Source organism: Schistocerca gregaria, chromosome 1, assembly GCF_023897955.1.
Source record: "Schistocerca gregaria isolate iqSchGreg1 chromosome 1, iqSchGreg1.2, whole genome shotgun sequence".
NCBI classification, from domain to species: Eukaryota; Metazoa; Arthropoda; class Insecta; order Orthoptera; family Acrididae; genus Schistocerca; species Schistocerca gregaria.
Genome location: NC_064920.1, coordinates 989,327,389 through 989,342,808, shown reverse-complemented (window position 1 = coordinate 989,342,808; position 15,420 = coordinate 989,327,389). Strand labels below are relative to the sequence as shown.

General features: G+C 41.2%; 1 protein-coding gene across 4 annotated transcripts in view; it reads left to right on the top strand.

Annotated features, from left to right (window-relative positions):
* Window positions 1–15,420, top strand: part of LOC126278073 (17-beta-hydroxysteroid dehydrogenase 13-like) — a 137,327-nt gene that overhangs the window by 49,059 nt on the left and 72,848 nt on the right. For all 4 annotated transcript variants that reach the window (XM_049977925.1, XM_049977932.1, XM_049977907.1 and 1 more), the window contains exon 6: window positions 12,255–12,375. In XM_049977925.1, coding sequence (XP_049833882.1) covers window positions 12,255–12,375 — 121 coding nt within the window. The remainder of the gene's footprint in view (window positions 1–12,254; window positions 12,376–15,420) is intronic.

Genomic DNA, 15,420 nt, shown 5'->3' with positions numbered 1-15,420 from the left:
AGGAAGTTTCATATCAGCGCACACTCCGCTGCAGAGTGAAAAATCTCATTCTGAAAACATAGATTGATGAAACCTAGATCATACATAGAAAGAACTGCTACAGTATAGTGCAGAAGGTAACTGAAATATGCAATGAGAGAAACGGAAATGACACTTTTATTCAACCCATAAGCCATGACGATTTATGATGGTCTCCTGGATATTACAAAAGGTGGAATGTTGTTCTTAATAACATGTGCTTACCCATAAATATGAAGTCAGGGCTGAATACATCCCTGAAAAGACACACCTGGAGTACAGTACCATAATAACAATGACCATTGAGTGTTCCATGTTCAGAGATTTGTAGGTCAGTACATCCATCCAACATCATGCCTCCCCGCATTGTAACACCTGGGCCACCAATATTATCATGTTTAACAATGTTCCTGGGTGCATTACATGTTCCCAGCCTGAGGGTATATCCAGAATTGCTGTGCTGATGGAATCTGCTCTCATTAAAGAACAGCACATGATCACACTCCTCACTGGTCTAGTAGCTATGCTCTTGGCACCAGTGCAAATTTCTGAACATGTTACACTCACTGGTCAACACTATTATGACACTGCACTACTTTCCTTTGTGTGTCTTTTCAGGAGTGCTTTTGGCCTTGATGTCATTTTTATGGATGACCACATAGGAGTGCACCAGCAAAAGATCTCTTAAAACAAGAGGATTTTCAGCACATAGACTGACTTGCCCATTCCCCTGTCTCAAATCTCATTAACAACAAGTGGGATGCATGGGGGAAATGCATTTCAGCTCATCCACATGCAGCAACAACCATCCAGCAGTTGTCATCTACACTGATGGAGGAATAGAATGCCCTGTCAAAACAACTCCTTATCAACCTAGTGGCCAGCATGGGGGCATGTTGCGTAGTAAAAATTGCTGTCTGTGGTGATAACACACCCTATTAAGAACAATTTTGTGCCTTTTGTTATCTCCAGGGGACCATCATAAATTGCAGTGACTTCAACATAATTATTGTCTCGAGTAAAAGTGTAGTTTCTGTTTGCCTTATTGCACATTTCTTTCAGTTATCTTCTACACTGTATGGTAGAGGTTCTTTCCATGTATGGTCCAAATTTCATTTAACTATGTTATGTGGCAGTGGCACATCATGCAAAAGTTACTTTCTTTTTGCACAACAGCATATTTCATTCTTTGTGACTCATTGTAGTAGAGCCACTGTCCATGCTTCAGTGGATTGAGGAACAAAATGAAGAATTTTAATAGCTATGCTGCAAGCTAAACATTTTCAGATATCAGTGCTGTCAAACAGCTCAGAGCTCACATACCTCCTACTAAAAATCTACAGGAATTATTTGATCTACATGCTGGCATTTGGTACAATGTGCCTCTGGCGACACATTAACGTTGGTAAAATACACGGCCTGACAAAGTGAAGCCTACTGAAAAGGAGGAGAATCTTTATGGGTTGAGAGGATATATGACGTTATTTCAGTGATTATACTATCAAATCAAATTTACAAAGAACTTGGCAATATGAGCCCAATTGTCAGTGTGATGTTGCACCCACTGTGGTCTGGATGCATGCACTGATTTTGTTGGGAACAGTGTTATGAAATGATTGTATCCTCTCCTGACATAAGGCAGGTCACAACTGTTGTAATGGGTTAGAGTTGAAGTCCATGCTGGTCCACACACATTCAGCTCTAGGAATCTCAGGAGTATCTCAGCAACACACACACAATTCATAGAGACATTTCATGTGTGCATGAACATTGTCCTGTTGAGAAACGGTACCACAATGCTTTTGCATGGGAGGTGACAAATGAGGATCCAGCCACAGTTACGCTACTCCATGTTGATATCTTGGTGTGGACATGGACGTTTGAATGGAATCTATGGTGAATCTTTCTGTCTGTGGTAGAAAACTAGTGGTGCCATGTGATGTTGGTGGCTACAACACATGGGAAGCTGAGCCAGCACTACAACCAACTTGGATTGTGGCACACTGGTTAGCATTATCCCTAAGCAGGAATTCCACCATCAGCACCACCATTGCAATCACATCATAGCTCTCTCCATTCCCAGGTCACAGACGATGACCACCTGGTCCTCCCTTCCTGTTAGTTGTAGGACACATCTCTGATGGGTGAATCACTGGACCTGCTGCATCCTACAGGAATATGTCCACACCCAGAAGTCTCCAAGCCTACGCAAAAATTTCCAAATGTAGCACCATCATCATTAGTGTCTCTCTACATCTTCTAAGAGACTTCTGTCTTGGAATCAGCAGCTCCTGCATGTTCATGTGTGGATGGAAGATACTAACTAACCAATATGCATAATATTGTCCATGTCCAGCAAGGGTGCCTGCAGCAGAAACATGGCTGATAACACAGGCCAATCCGTTGAACTTCCAGAGAGGATAAATATGAAGCTGCCTGGCAGTGGGTTCTTGCTCAGTTACTGTTATCCGACTCATCTCTTACCTGTGGATTCTGATTGCTATGCCTGTTTACTGTGTGCTACAAAATTGCGGTTGTCCATCACCAGTAGGCTTACTGGAACTTTGCTTTCTAAACATATCTTATCACCTGAGTAGTGCTTGGACTTCAATCAACTTAATCAGGAACTGTCTCATATTAATTTATACTGTGGCTCAGATGAAAATTCTACTGAAAATTGTTACTGTTTGAGTCACAGACTAATTGACACTTTTAGTTGTTTGTTACAGAGTAACTTATTTTTAATATATATTCTTGGCCCTAGTTGAAGGATATAATAACTTACACTAGTCAAAACTAATCATTGTTGCAGTGTTGACAATTGCATGAAGTTATGAATTAGTTCAGACGGCAAAATAGTATCTTCAGTATGATCAGGATGCCACAGTATTGTTAAATTAGGAACCAGTAACACCACAGACAGCTAGGTATCTCTTCTCACAGTGAAAATTTGTACAACTTGTTCTAGTCATGTATCTTTTCCTGTATGCCACACTCCATCAACTTAGCTCAGCTACAATTCGAGTTACCAGCAGTATGTACATTAATAAGTAAAGTTCTTGCACATTCTTGCTATAAGCTGCTTTTGTCCCACTGCCAGGTCTGTGGCCATTTTAAGAGGGTTTGGTACTCCTACTGTCCATCACACACGTTTTCTTGAATCAGATGGTGATGTGCCTCACAACACACACACACACACACACACACACACACACACACACACACAAGAAGACAGACAGAGAGAGAGAGAGAGAGAGAGAGAGAGAGAGAGAGAGTGCATCTGGCAACAATCAGACTTGAAAACACGCTTATTGGCTTACATATATGTACCAACCAGTCAAGGCAGATACAGGCACTTCAATGTAATTGATGAATTAGCAAACTTATCTCACATTAGGCATTCCAAAGTTGAAACCTCATGCCCAGTGTTTATTCTCATATTATACTCAATAATGAAAATGGGCTATTGCAAGCAGTAAGAGAAATGTTTGAAATAGGAAACATTTTGTTGTGATATAGCAGTGGCCCACCCATGAACAATAGACCCTGCCATTGGTAGGGAGGCTTGCATGCCTCAGCAATACAGATAGCCATACCGAAGGTGCAACCACAATGGAAGGGTATCTGTTGGGAGGCCAGGAAAATGTGTGGTTCCTGAAAAGGGGCAGCAGCCTTTTCAGTAGTTGCAGGGGCAACAGTCTGGATGACTGATTGATTTGCCTTTGAAACATGAACCAAAACGCCCTTGCTGTGCTGGTACTGTGAATGGCTGAAAGCAAGGGGAAACTACAGCTGTAATTTTCCCCAAGGGCATGAAGCTTAACTGTATGGATAAATAATGATGGCATCCTCTTGGTTAAAATATTCTGGAAGTAAAATAATCCTCCATTTCGATCTCTGGGCTGGGACTATTCAGGAGTACATTGTTATCAGGAGAAAGAAAACTGGCATTCTACATATTGGAGCATGGAATGTCAGATACCTTAATCGGGCAGGGAGGTTAGAAAATTTTAAAAGGGAAATGGATAGGTTAAAGCTAGATATAGTAGGAACTAGTGAAGATTGGTGGCAGGAGGAATAAGACTTCTGGTCAGGTGAATACAGGATTATAAATACAAAATCAAATAGGGGTAATGCAGCAGTGGATTTAATAATGAATAAAAAAAATAGGAGCACAGGTAAGTTACTATGAACAGCATAGTGAACGCATTATTGTAGCAAAGGTAGACATGAAGCCCATGCCTAGCACAGTAGTACAAGTTTATATGCAAACTAGCTATGCAGATAATGAAGAGATTGAAGAAATGTATGATGAGATAAAAGAAGTTATTCAGATAGTGGAGGGAGATGAAAAATTAATAGTCATGGGGGATTGAAATTTGTTAGTCGGAAAAGCAAGAGAAGCAAAAGTAGTAGGTGAATACGGAATGGGGCAAGGAATGAAAGAGGAGGCAGACTGGTAGTATTTTGCGCAGAGCATAACTTAATCATAGTTAACACTTTGTTTAAGAATCATGAAAGAAGGTTGTATATGTCGAAGAATCCTGGAGACACTGGAAGGTTTCAGATAGATTCTGTAATGGGAAGACAGAAATTTAGGAACCAGGTTTTAAATTGTTAGACATTTCCAGGGGCAGATGTGGACTCTGACCACAATCTATTGGTTATGAACTATAGATTAAAACTGAAGAAACTGAAAAAAAGTTGGGAATTTAAGGAGGTGGGATCTGGATAAACTTAAAGAACCAGAGGTTTTAGAGAGTTTCAGAGAGAGCGTTAGGGGACAATTGATAAGAATGGGGGAACGAATTACAGTAGAAGAAGAATGTGTAGCTTTGAGGGGTGAAATAATGAAGAGAGCAAAGGATAAAATAGGCAAAACGATGAGAGCTAGTAGAAATCCTTGAGTGACAGAAGAAATATTGAATTTTAATTGATCCAAGGAGAAAATATAAAAATGCAGTAAATGAAGCAGGCCAAAAGTAATACAAACATCTCAAAAATAAGATTGACAGTAAGTGCAAGATGGATAAACAGTGTGGCTACAGGACAAAAGTAAGATTGTAGAGGCATATATCATTAGGGGTAAGATAGATACAGCCTACAGGAAAATAAAAGAGACCTTTGGAGAAAAGAGAACCACCTGTATGAATATCTGGAGCTCAGATGGAACACTGATCCTAATCAAGGAAGGGAAAGCAGGAAGATGGAAGGAGAGTATAGGAGGTCTATACAAGGGCGATGTACTTGAGGGCAATATTATGGAAATTGGAAAGGACATAGATGAAGATGAAATGGGAGATACAATAATGTGTGAAGAGTTTCACAGAGCACTGAAAGGTCTAGGTCAAAACGAGGTCCATGGAGTAGACAACATTCCATTAGAGCTACTGATAGCCTTTGGAGAGCCAGCCCTAACAAAACTCTGCCAGCTGGTGAGCAAGATGAATGAGACAGGTGAAACACCCTCAGACTTCAAGAAAAAATGTAATAATTCTAATCCCAAAGAAAGCTAGTGTTGACAGGTGTGAAAATTACTGAACTATCAGTTTAACAAGTCACAGCTGCAAAATACTAACAGAAATTCTTTACAGACGAATGGAAAAACTGGTAGATGCTGACCTCGGGGAGGATCAGTTTGGAGTCCGTAGAAATGTTGGAACTTGTGAGGCAATACTGACCCTGCAAATTGTCTTAGAAGATAGATTAAGGAAAGATAAACCTACGTTTCTAGTGTTTGTAGACTTAGAAAAAGCATTTGACAATGTTGACTAGAATAGTGTCTTTCTAATACTGAAGGTGGCAGGGCTCACATATTGGGAGCGAAAGGTTATTTACAATTTGTACAGGAACGAGATGGCAGTTATAAGAATTGAGGGGCACAAAAGGGAAGTAGTGGTCGATAAGGGAGTGAGACAGGGTTAATGTTATTCAATATGCATATTGAGCAAGCAATAAAGGAAACAAAAGAAAAATTTAGAGTAGGAATTAAAGTCTATGGAGAATAAATAAAAACTTTGAGGTTCATCGATGACATTATAATTCTGTCAGAGACAACAAAGGACCTGGTAGAGCAGTTGAATGGAATAAACAGTGTCTTGAAAGGAGGATATAAGATGATCATCAACAAAAGCAAAACAAGGATAATGGAATGAAGTTGAATTAAATCAGGTGATTCTGATGGAATTAGATTAGGAAATGAAACACTTAAAGTAGTAGATGAATTTTGCTAGTTGGGAAGAAAAATAACTGATGATGGTCAAAGTAGAGAGGATATAAAATGTAGACTGGCAATGGCAACGAAAGCATTTCTGAAAAAGAAAAATTTTGTTAACATCGAATATAGATTTAAATGTCAGGAAGTCTTTTCTGAAAATATTTGTATGGAGTGGAGCCATGTATGGAGGTGAAACATGGATGATAAATAGTTTAGGCAAGAAGAGAATAGAACCTTTTGAAATGTGGTGTACAGAAGAATGCCGAAGTTTATATGGATAGATCACATAACTAATAAGGAGGTACTGAATAGAAATGGGGGAAGAGGAATCTGTGGCACAGCTTGACTAGAGGAAGGGATCAGTTGGTGGGACACGTTCTGAGGGATCAAGAGCTCATCAATTTAGGATTGGAGGAAAGTGTGGAGAGGGAGACCAAGGCATGAACACACTAAAACATATTCAGAAGGATGTAGGTTGCAGTAGTTACTTGCGAAATGAAGAGGCTTGCACAAGATAGTGTAGCATGGAGAGCTGCATCAAACTAGTCTCTGGACTGAAGACCACAACAATAACAACATAGCAGTGGGTGTGTTGTTAAGAACAATGCAATATTCTTTCAGATATCTGGGTTTGAGTCCTGCTCTGTCACAAATTTTCATTGTAATCATTCCCTTATACAACTGATTGTGGTTGATAGTCACAAATGCAAATACATTTCATGTATTTCATGTATATTAATTTTCTTCGAACTTGTTGGATTAGTAGTGCCAGTATTTGTTGATCAAATACTCATTTTTACTTTTTTAAGTAGATGTTTAACACACAACGTCTTCTAGTTTCCCACATTTATTGGCCCCTGCAAGTCCAGGGGTTAGTATAGGCTTGAGGTATCCCTGCCTATTGTAAGAGGTGACTAAACGGACTCTCACACTTTTTGGCCCTATAAGTTAAGGTCCCATTTTATGGGTTTTACCTGCCACTTTTCAAATTCTACAGAAGTGCTGGCCATATGGGGATGGATGCCTTATGTGGTGCATGAGTTATGCATAGTGTCCTTAGATTTGGTCTCCTAAACCTCTTCTTGTGGCTTTGCATCTCCACCTGCAATTTATATATTCGGGCAAGGACACTTTTTGGGATATGTCATCTTCTTCCATCATCTCCTATCTTCTTTTGCCCACCATAATAAGATTGGATTTCTCTGCACCCTGTGCACATAGCCAGCCCGTTGTGGCGGCGACATCATGTACCCATTTGGTGGTAGCCCCCTGACAACATAGGGATTGCACTGCTGATGCCTGAGCTGTAAGTTCCCCATATATGCCAAGGAGTAGATGCCTGTCTTCCTGGGGCATCGGGACTCCCAGCAGCAGCCATCATGCCAGGTGGCCTTTTCTATGGCTGGGGAGCACCCCTGATCGGAGTGGGTGGCATCAGGGCGGATGATGTGCAATGAAGCGGACTAAGTCATCTCTTGCTGGTGACCGTAGGGTGCCAGCAGTCTCTAAGAAGGGCAAGATTGAGTACAATGCTGACAGATATGACCCTAAATCGTTTCCCTTCCTTGCAACATCGTGGGAGGAATGTAGGGCTACAGAAAGAAGAGAGTGATATTTGCCTCAGTATTTAGTCTGCAGCAGAAAGGACAGGGACTCCTGTCTACCTACAAAGCCTCAGTTTTTTGTAGAACATGTTAAGAATAAGTTTGGGGAAGTGACAATGCTGTCCAAGATGAGAAATGGTGAAGTCTTGATTCAGACAGCATCCCCAGCCCAGTACTTGGTGTTACTCACTTGTGACCAGCTGGGTGATATTTCTGTTTCTGTCACTCCCCATAAAAGACTCAACATGGTCTAGGGGATTATTTTCCATCATGACCTCCTCTTACCATTTGACCACGAGCTCCATGCCAATCCAGAACGGCAGGGTGTTCATTTCATCTGACGCATTTACAGGGACCTAAAGACAACAGGGTTGCTATCGGTGCCTTCATCTTGGCCTTTGAGAGTGATTCATTGCCTGAAAAGGTCAAGATGATGGTTTATAACTATGACATTAAACCATAGTTCCCCTATGCGGTGCTTTAAGTGCTGGAAATTTGGGCACATGTCTTTACGCTGCAGTTCCAGCACCACATGTGGAGACTGCGGACGTCCACTACTTACAGATACCCAATGTTTGCTTCCTCCCATTTGTATCAACTGTGGAGAGCAGCACTCTCCCTGCTTGCCAGACTGCACTGTACTCCAAAAGGAGTGGAAAATCATGGAGTACAAGACCCCAGAGCAGTTGACTTACCAAGAGGCTAAACATAAATTTGAACGATTACACCTTGTTCGGTTGATGTCCACATATGCTGCAACTACATTACCATCACTGTCACAAGTACCTGTCATACCACACACTGTCCCATGAATAATGGGCACTCAGGGCCTTCAGAATACATCTCTCTCTCTTGGTGGTAGGGGGAAAAATCTCCTTCCATTGCTCCCAGAGTACCTACTTTGGGAGCAAGGCTCCCCCCAAACGCAGGGGACATTGGCCCCATCCCACCAGCCAGAGAAGCAACAGCCTCCTCCGAACCCCTGGGACCCTTTCTCCCAAGATCTCCAGTAATGCCACAGAGGACACTCGCCAGTGGCTAAAGCAGCCAAAAGCTGCTGGACGAAGAGCTTTATGGTCTTCCTCCATGCCTGAAGCCACTTTGGACAAGTTCTCCCAGCAAGACCCTAAAGAGAAGGGAGAGGGCAAGCAAACAAAGAAGTTTGTTAAGAAAAATAACCCTCACCACTTCCCACCAATTCTGCTCCTGAGGATGAGGTGGAGATACTAGTATCCCCTGAGGACCTGGATTTCACTGATGCCTCATCCACAATAGGAACGGATACAAATAAGCAGTCAGTGGCAGCAGGTGACCCTGAAGGGTAACCTGCCTCCTTACATGCTTCATGCCTTCCCAGCCTCATAATAATGACATCCTTCAGTGGAATTGCTGCAGTTTTTCCCACCACCTGGCTGAGCTACAGCAACTGTTAAGCTTTACACTTGTTTTCTGCATTGCCCTCCAGCAAACCTTGTTCCCGGCAATGCAGACCCCCTGGCTTCAGTAGCTATAGGGGATATTACAAAAACCATAGTGACTATAATAGAGTGTCAGGAGAAGTTTGTGTCTATGTCTTGAACTCAATATGCAGTGAGCCTGTGCCCCTTCAAATCCCTCTTGAAGCTGTGGCTGTCAGAATAAGGACGACACAATGTATATCTTCCTCCAGATGGTGCAGTTTCCCTGAATGCATTTGCTGCACTGATTCATCAACTCCCTTACCTTTCCTACTTTTGGGAGATTTTAACACCCATAGCCCCTTGAGGGGTGGGACTGTGCTTACTGTCTGTGGTAGAGATGTCAAAACTTTCCTGTCTCAACTCGATCTCTGCTTCTTAAATACTGGTGCCCCCCCCCCCCCCCCCCCCACACACACACATTTCTGAGTGGCTCATGGCACTTATTCGGCCATTTATTTATCCATCTGCAATCCAGGACTTCACCCATCTGCCCACTGGAGAGCCCACAATCACTTGTGTGGTAGTGACCACTTTCCCATCTTCTGTTACTCCCCCAGCGCCACTCCCCAAGGCATCTACCAAGATGGGCTTTAAACAAGACAGACTGGGCAGCTTCTACATCTGCTGTCAAAGCTTAATCTCCCCCACATGGTACCATCGATGTGGTAGTAGAGCAGGTCACTAGAACGATTGTTTCTGCAGTGGAAAACATGATTCCTTATTCTTTAGGGTGCCTCCGGCAAAAGTCAGTGCCTTGGTGGTCACTGAAAATTGCTGAGGCTGAGCTCTACAGCAATATAAGCAGCACCCTTCCCTAGAGCACCTAATAGCTTTTTAACGGATCTGTGCCCGCCTTCACTAGGATATAAAAAGACGGAAACAAGAATGTTGGGAGAGGTACGTCTTGACAACTGGGTGCCATACGTCACCTTCCTAAGTCTGGACAAAGATCAGACATGTTTGTGGATACCACACGCAGACAGGTGTCACTGGTATTAACATCAATGGTGTGTTATCTACCAGCTCAAATGAAATTACCGAGCACTTTGCTGAGCACTATACTTGAGCCTCCGTGTTGGAGAATTATCCCCCAGCATTTTGCACCCTCAAATAGAGGATGGAAAGGAAAGCCCTCTCGTTCACTGAATGTCACAGTGAACCCTATAATGCTCCATTTACAGAATGGGAGCTTCTCAGTGTCCTTGCACATTGCCCCGACACAGCTCTGACGCCATATCAGATCTACAGTCAGATGGTCTAACATCTCTCGTACAACTATAAGCGACATCTCCTCATCATCTTCAGTTGGATCTGGTGCAATGGCATCTTTCCATCTCAATGGCGAGAGAGCACCATCATTCCAGTGCTCAAGCTCGGCAAATACCCGCTTGATGTGGTTGCTGCAACACCTGGTTGCCGTCTTTTTTGATTTATGAAAAGCTTATGACCTGACCTTGATGGTTGTATGGGGAACAGTACCCAGCAAGATGCAGACATTTACAGCAATTCACTGGCGACTTGGTGAAACAGGCTTGTTAGTGAGATATCACGATGATGCTGGAAGACCACAAGCACGATGGGATGCTACATTTGATGAGAGTGTTCTTGAGTGCTTCAAGGAAGCTCCTACAACAAGTACTCAAGCGGTTGGACATGACATGGGGTCACTCATTAGTTAGTCTGGGACGTTTTGATGGATGGTGGCCAGCATCCATTTAGTTCCCACCCTGTCCAAAACCTAAACCCTGTGGTGGACTATGAACACAGACTAGGCTTTTGCCGGTGGTTTATGCTACATGTTGCATGAGACCCTGACATCCCCACCACTGTGTTGTTTACAAATGAGTGCCTTTACAACTCTCAAAATATTATTTACTGGGCAAGGGGAAATCCTCATGTCACATACGTCCATGGGCACCAAAAACAATTTTCGCTCAACATTTGGGCAGGCATTGTGGTGACCATCTGATTGGGCCACTCCGTCTACCTCCTCAATTTACTGGGGCAAATTACCTTCACTTTTTGCAAGAAACTTTACCTGGCCAGCTGGAAGATGTTCTCCTGGACATACAGCTACGCATGTGGTTGCAGCATGATGGCGCACCTGCACATAACAGTCGTGCTGTGTGTGGATATTTAAATAAACTCTTCGACGGCTGGATAACTCTTTGACGGCTGGGTAACCGGCAGAGATACTCATAGGATGTGGCCCCTGCAATCACTAGACCTCACACCCCCAGACTTTTTCCTGTGGGGATTCTTCAAGGTTCTAGTTCACCCACCCTGACACAAACCATCTAGAAACAAAGAGGAATTAACAGATCACATTCAACATGCCGCCAATCACAAAACGGCAATGCCAGGAATCTTTAAAAGCTTTCAGCAAAACACTGTTCAATGTTATCCAGCTTGTGTCACCTCAGAGGGTCGCCAGTTCGAGCACCTGCTTTAAGTAAACAATGTCCTAGTTACAAAAAAGGCCCTTTGCATGGACGACACAATTTGTAATAGACTTTCTGTATGCAAACTAACAGCTATTGATGGGTTTGTTCCCAGTACGTCTTATCATGAAACTACAATGGATGTGTTTGAGATCCTGGTGGCTTCGCACCCAGGCCACCATAGTGGAAGGCTGGTGCGCTACCACGAAGCATGCAGGCCACCTTGGATACATCGCAATCTCTGGCATGCAAAGCATTCACAACGTGCATTATCCAGGGCATCTGGCAACAAGGCAATCCCATGGCCAATCAGAGCATGTAATGCCAGGTTTCCATGGTTTAAAAATTATGCATTGTCGACCTACACAACATTAGTAATTTTGATTCCTACTGGCATCGGCTATCCAAAAATTCAAACTACAATACTCAGCATGTTAACTAGTGTGAAATAAATCTGAAATATGTTAGCTTATATTCAGTTCTCTGTTTACTATTTGCTATGTTATTTCTTCAGGTTTTATTGAGGCTCTGGAAGCAGAAATTCAACAGGACATGCGAATGACGGGCATCAAATTTACCACAATTTACACTTGGAATATTAATACCAAAAGGAATCTGGAGACACCTAGATTTAGGTAATGTGTGCCATTTAATTTGAACTTGCCAATAAGAATGGTGTTTTTAAGTTTCATAGAGTCTCCAAGTTGAGACAACCTCATCTATTTGATAATACACAGATTAATTATGGCATGGGTGTTAGTGATAATGAGATACAATTAATCTTCTGTAACTCAGAAAGTATTTCACTAAATGTGGAAATATCAGGAATTACATTTGTCACTGCGATACTTTGCTGAAGGAACACAGTAAGAGGGCATTTGGTATACACAAAAAGTTAATGAGTTGTGAGTCACTAATATTCCTGTTTCATGTATAATTTCCACAATGTTTTTGGGAATGAAGTGGAACAAGTCAAGAAACTTCCTGGCAGATTAAAACTGTGTGCCGGACTGAGACTCCAACATGGGAATTTTATATTTCACAGGCAAGTGCTCTACCATCTGAGTTATCCAAGCATGACTCACGACCTGTCCTCACAGCTTTACTTCTGCCAGTACCTTATCTTCTCATTCTGGAACAAGTCAGTTTAAAATTATATATACATGATCTGTACATGTGAGCTTGGCTATGTACTGACCATTTATACATTTCTAACTGACAACTCTTAAGACTGAATGTGAACTTGCAGTGGTTTCCAGAATATGGGTGTAGGTGTCATGGCATTAGTTTTTAATGCTACTCAGGTAACTAGTGACATATGTAAGTTTAGGTTTTTTTTTTTTACCACATGACTGACAATTTTTAATTAAAACTTATTTATCCACTGATTCAGTGACAAAATTCATTGTTTTGATACAGTCAAAATATACATTATTTCCATTAAATCAGTTCATTCTTAATACAGTAAAAACATAATATGGTAGGATGTGTATGAAAATTCAATACAAGATTTTGCAAATAGGCAAGATAAGAGTGTAGCTCAATCGTGCTTGGATGCCTACAACAGTCCATTCAGTCACTTTCAAAATTCTACTCTTTAACAGCTTCATTTGGACAGGATAGTGAGTGCCAGAAGGTAGCTGAAACATAACAAAGAGAGTAATAGCAGCAGCATTATGCTCATATTAAGAGAAGAATGGTACATTTGTAATGGAATAACAATAAGAATTAGGATAAATTGCTACTCACAACTCAGAAGAGACACTGAGTAGTACATGTGCACATTGAAAAGAAAGACTGTTGGGTATTATTTAGTGTTTGGGCAAGGTCTGTCCTCAGATAAAGAAATACACGCATGCATTACAGTGAGACCACAGCACCCAAAGGCTGTTTTGGTCATGTGTATGTAACTTGCACATGTATCAATGTGTGTGTGTTTGTTTATCTTTTGACTTTGCCTGAAAGCTGAATAATAATTAACAGTTTATTTTTAAATGTGCTTGGTTGCTGTTCAATGCCTCCTCTATGTGGTGATTAGCAGTTTACACTAATTAATATTGCTGTTATTCATATAAAGATGTAGTATCTACAATGTTTTCAAATAAAGTAAGCTGTCCTTGAGCTAAGAGAATAAATCTTCTGTGCGAGGTATCATGTATAAGTCAATCCTAATTTTCTTTTCCCCATGTGATGAGGACTTGCATTTTCAAATGGACGTTTTTGGAGACGAAGTCAACATGAAGAGAGAATACCTGCAGGAGCCACACCAGCATTGATGTGTATCATTGGGGAGAAAACTTGATTACTAAGCCGGATACCAAAACTAAAAGGAATTGATATTTATTTAGTGTTCCAGAACTGCCACAATGTTCTTAACACCCAAGCATCTATGCCTGCACGTGTTTCTGGGCAGAGACTATTGGTGCAGCTAAATGATAATTACTGCAGTTCTGGACAGTCCACATTATCTCTCTCCACTATAACCACAAGTATTAAGACATTAATCTCATGGGGAGACAAAGCTCGAAGTAAATCCGTGATCCCATTGTCGTGGTCTCCCGCTGTAAGTACATTATATGTGGTGGAGGCAGAGATAGGGTCAGAAGTAAAAGATATAAAAAACTAAAAAGAGTAAAGAAAGGTGTAGTTACAGAGAAAAAATGTTGAGACCAAAGAAATTATTGTAAATTAAGAACAGGTGGGTGGCAAGAACCAAGGACATGTTAATATTAGTCAGTTTTCCTCAGTTTTTACCTCTGACTTGGCTTAACATTGGCAATATTAGTGCAGTATCTGTTTGAAAGGTCAAAGATCATGTGTACTGAACTTCTATTTCAAAAAGTAAAAGTATGAGAGTCACATTGGAATACATGACAAGCCGAAAGCAAACAAACCTAGAATTTCTGCAGTAAACAAGAATGATGTATTAATTTGATCATATTCATTGACTCTACCAATCCAACAAGTTAAAAAAATATATAAATTCTTCAAGAAATTGTTTCTTGTTCTAAAAATTTCTCTTATTGCTCACAATAACTCATTTTCAGCTCAAAGTATTGTATTAGTATAAATGATGGGTATCTGTTTCCAACTTTGGAGTGTCTAAGAGAAACGTTCCACATGCGAAAAATATATATAAAAACAAAGATGATATAACTTACCAAACAAAAGCGTTGGTGTGTTGATAGAGACACTAACAAACACAAACACACACACAAAATTCACGCTTTAGCAACCCACGGTTGCTTCATCAGGAAAGAGGGAAGGAGAGGGAAAGATGAAAGGATGTGGGTTTTAAGGGAGAGGGTAAGGAGTCATTCCAATCCCGAGAGTGAAAAGACTTACCTTAGGAGGGAACACACACATATCCATCCGCACATATACAGACACAAGCAGACATATAGGTCTGCAGATATATTACTGCTGAAAATGCTTCATTGTACTAAGTACTTCCTCAAAAATTATGAATTGTGTATTTCAAAACTAAAATGGTATCAAAAGCCTTAAATCTAAATATTACTCACATATCAATGTTGTAGCAGCAAAATGTTATAGCATAGTTAACACATTTTGCAGACCTGATAATTCCACTTCGAATGATGTCACTCACATTATATGTCACTCTTCTCAATGATGGTTTTAAAACATCCATGTAGTCAAACAAGTTTTGTCCTCCAAAA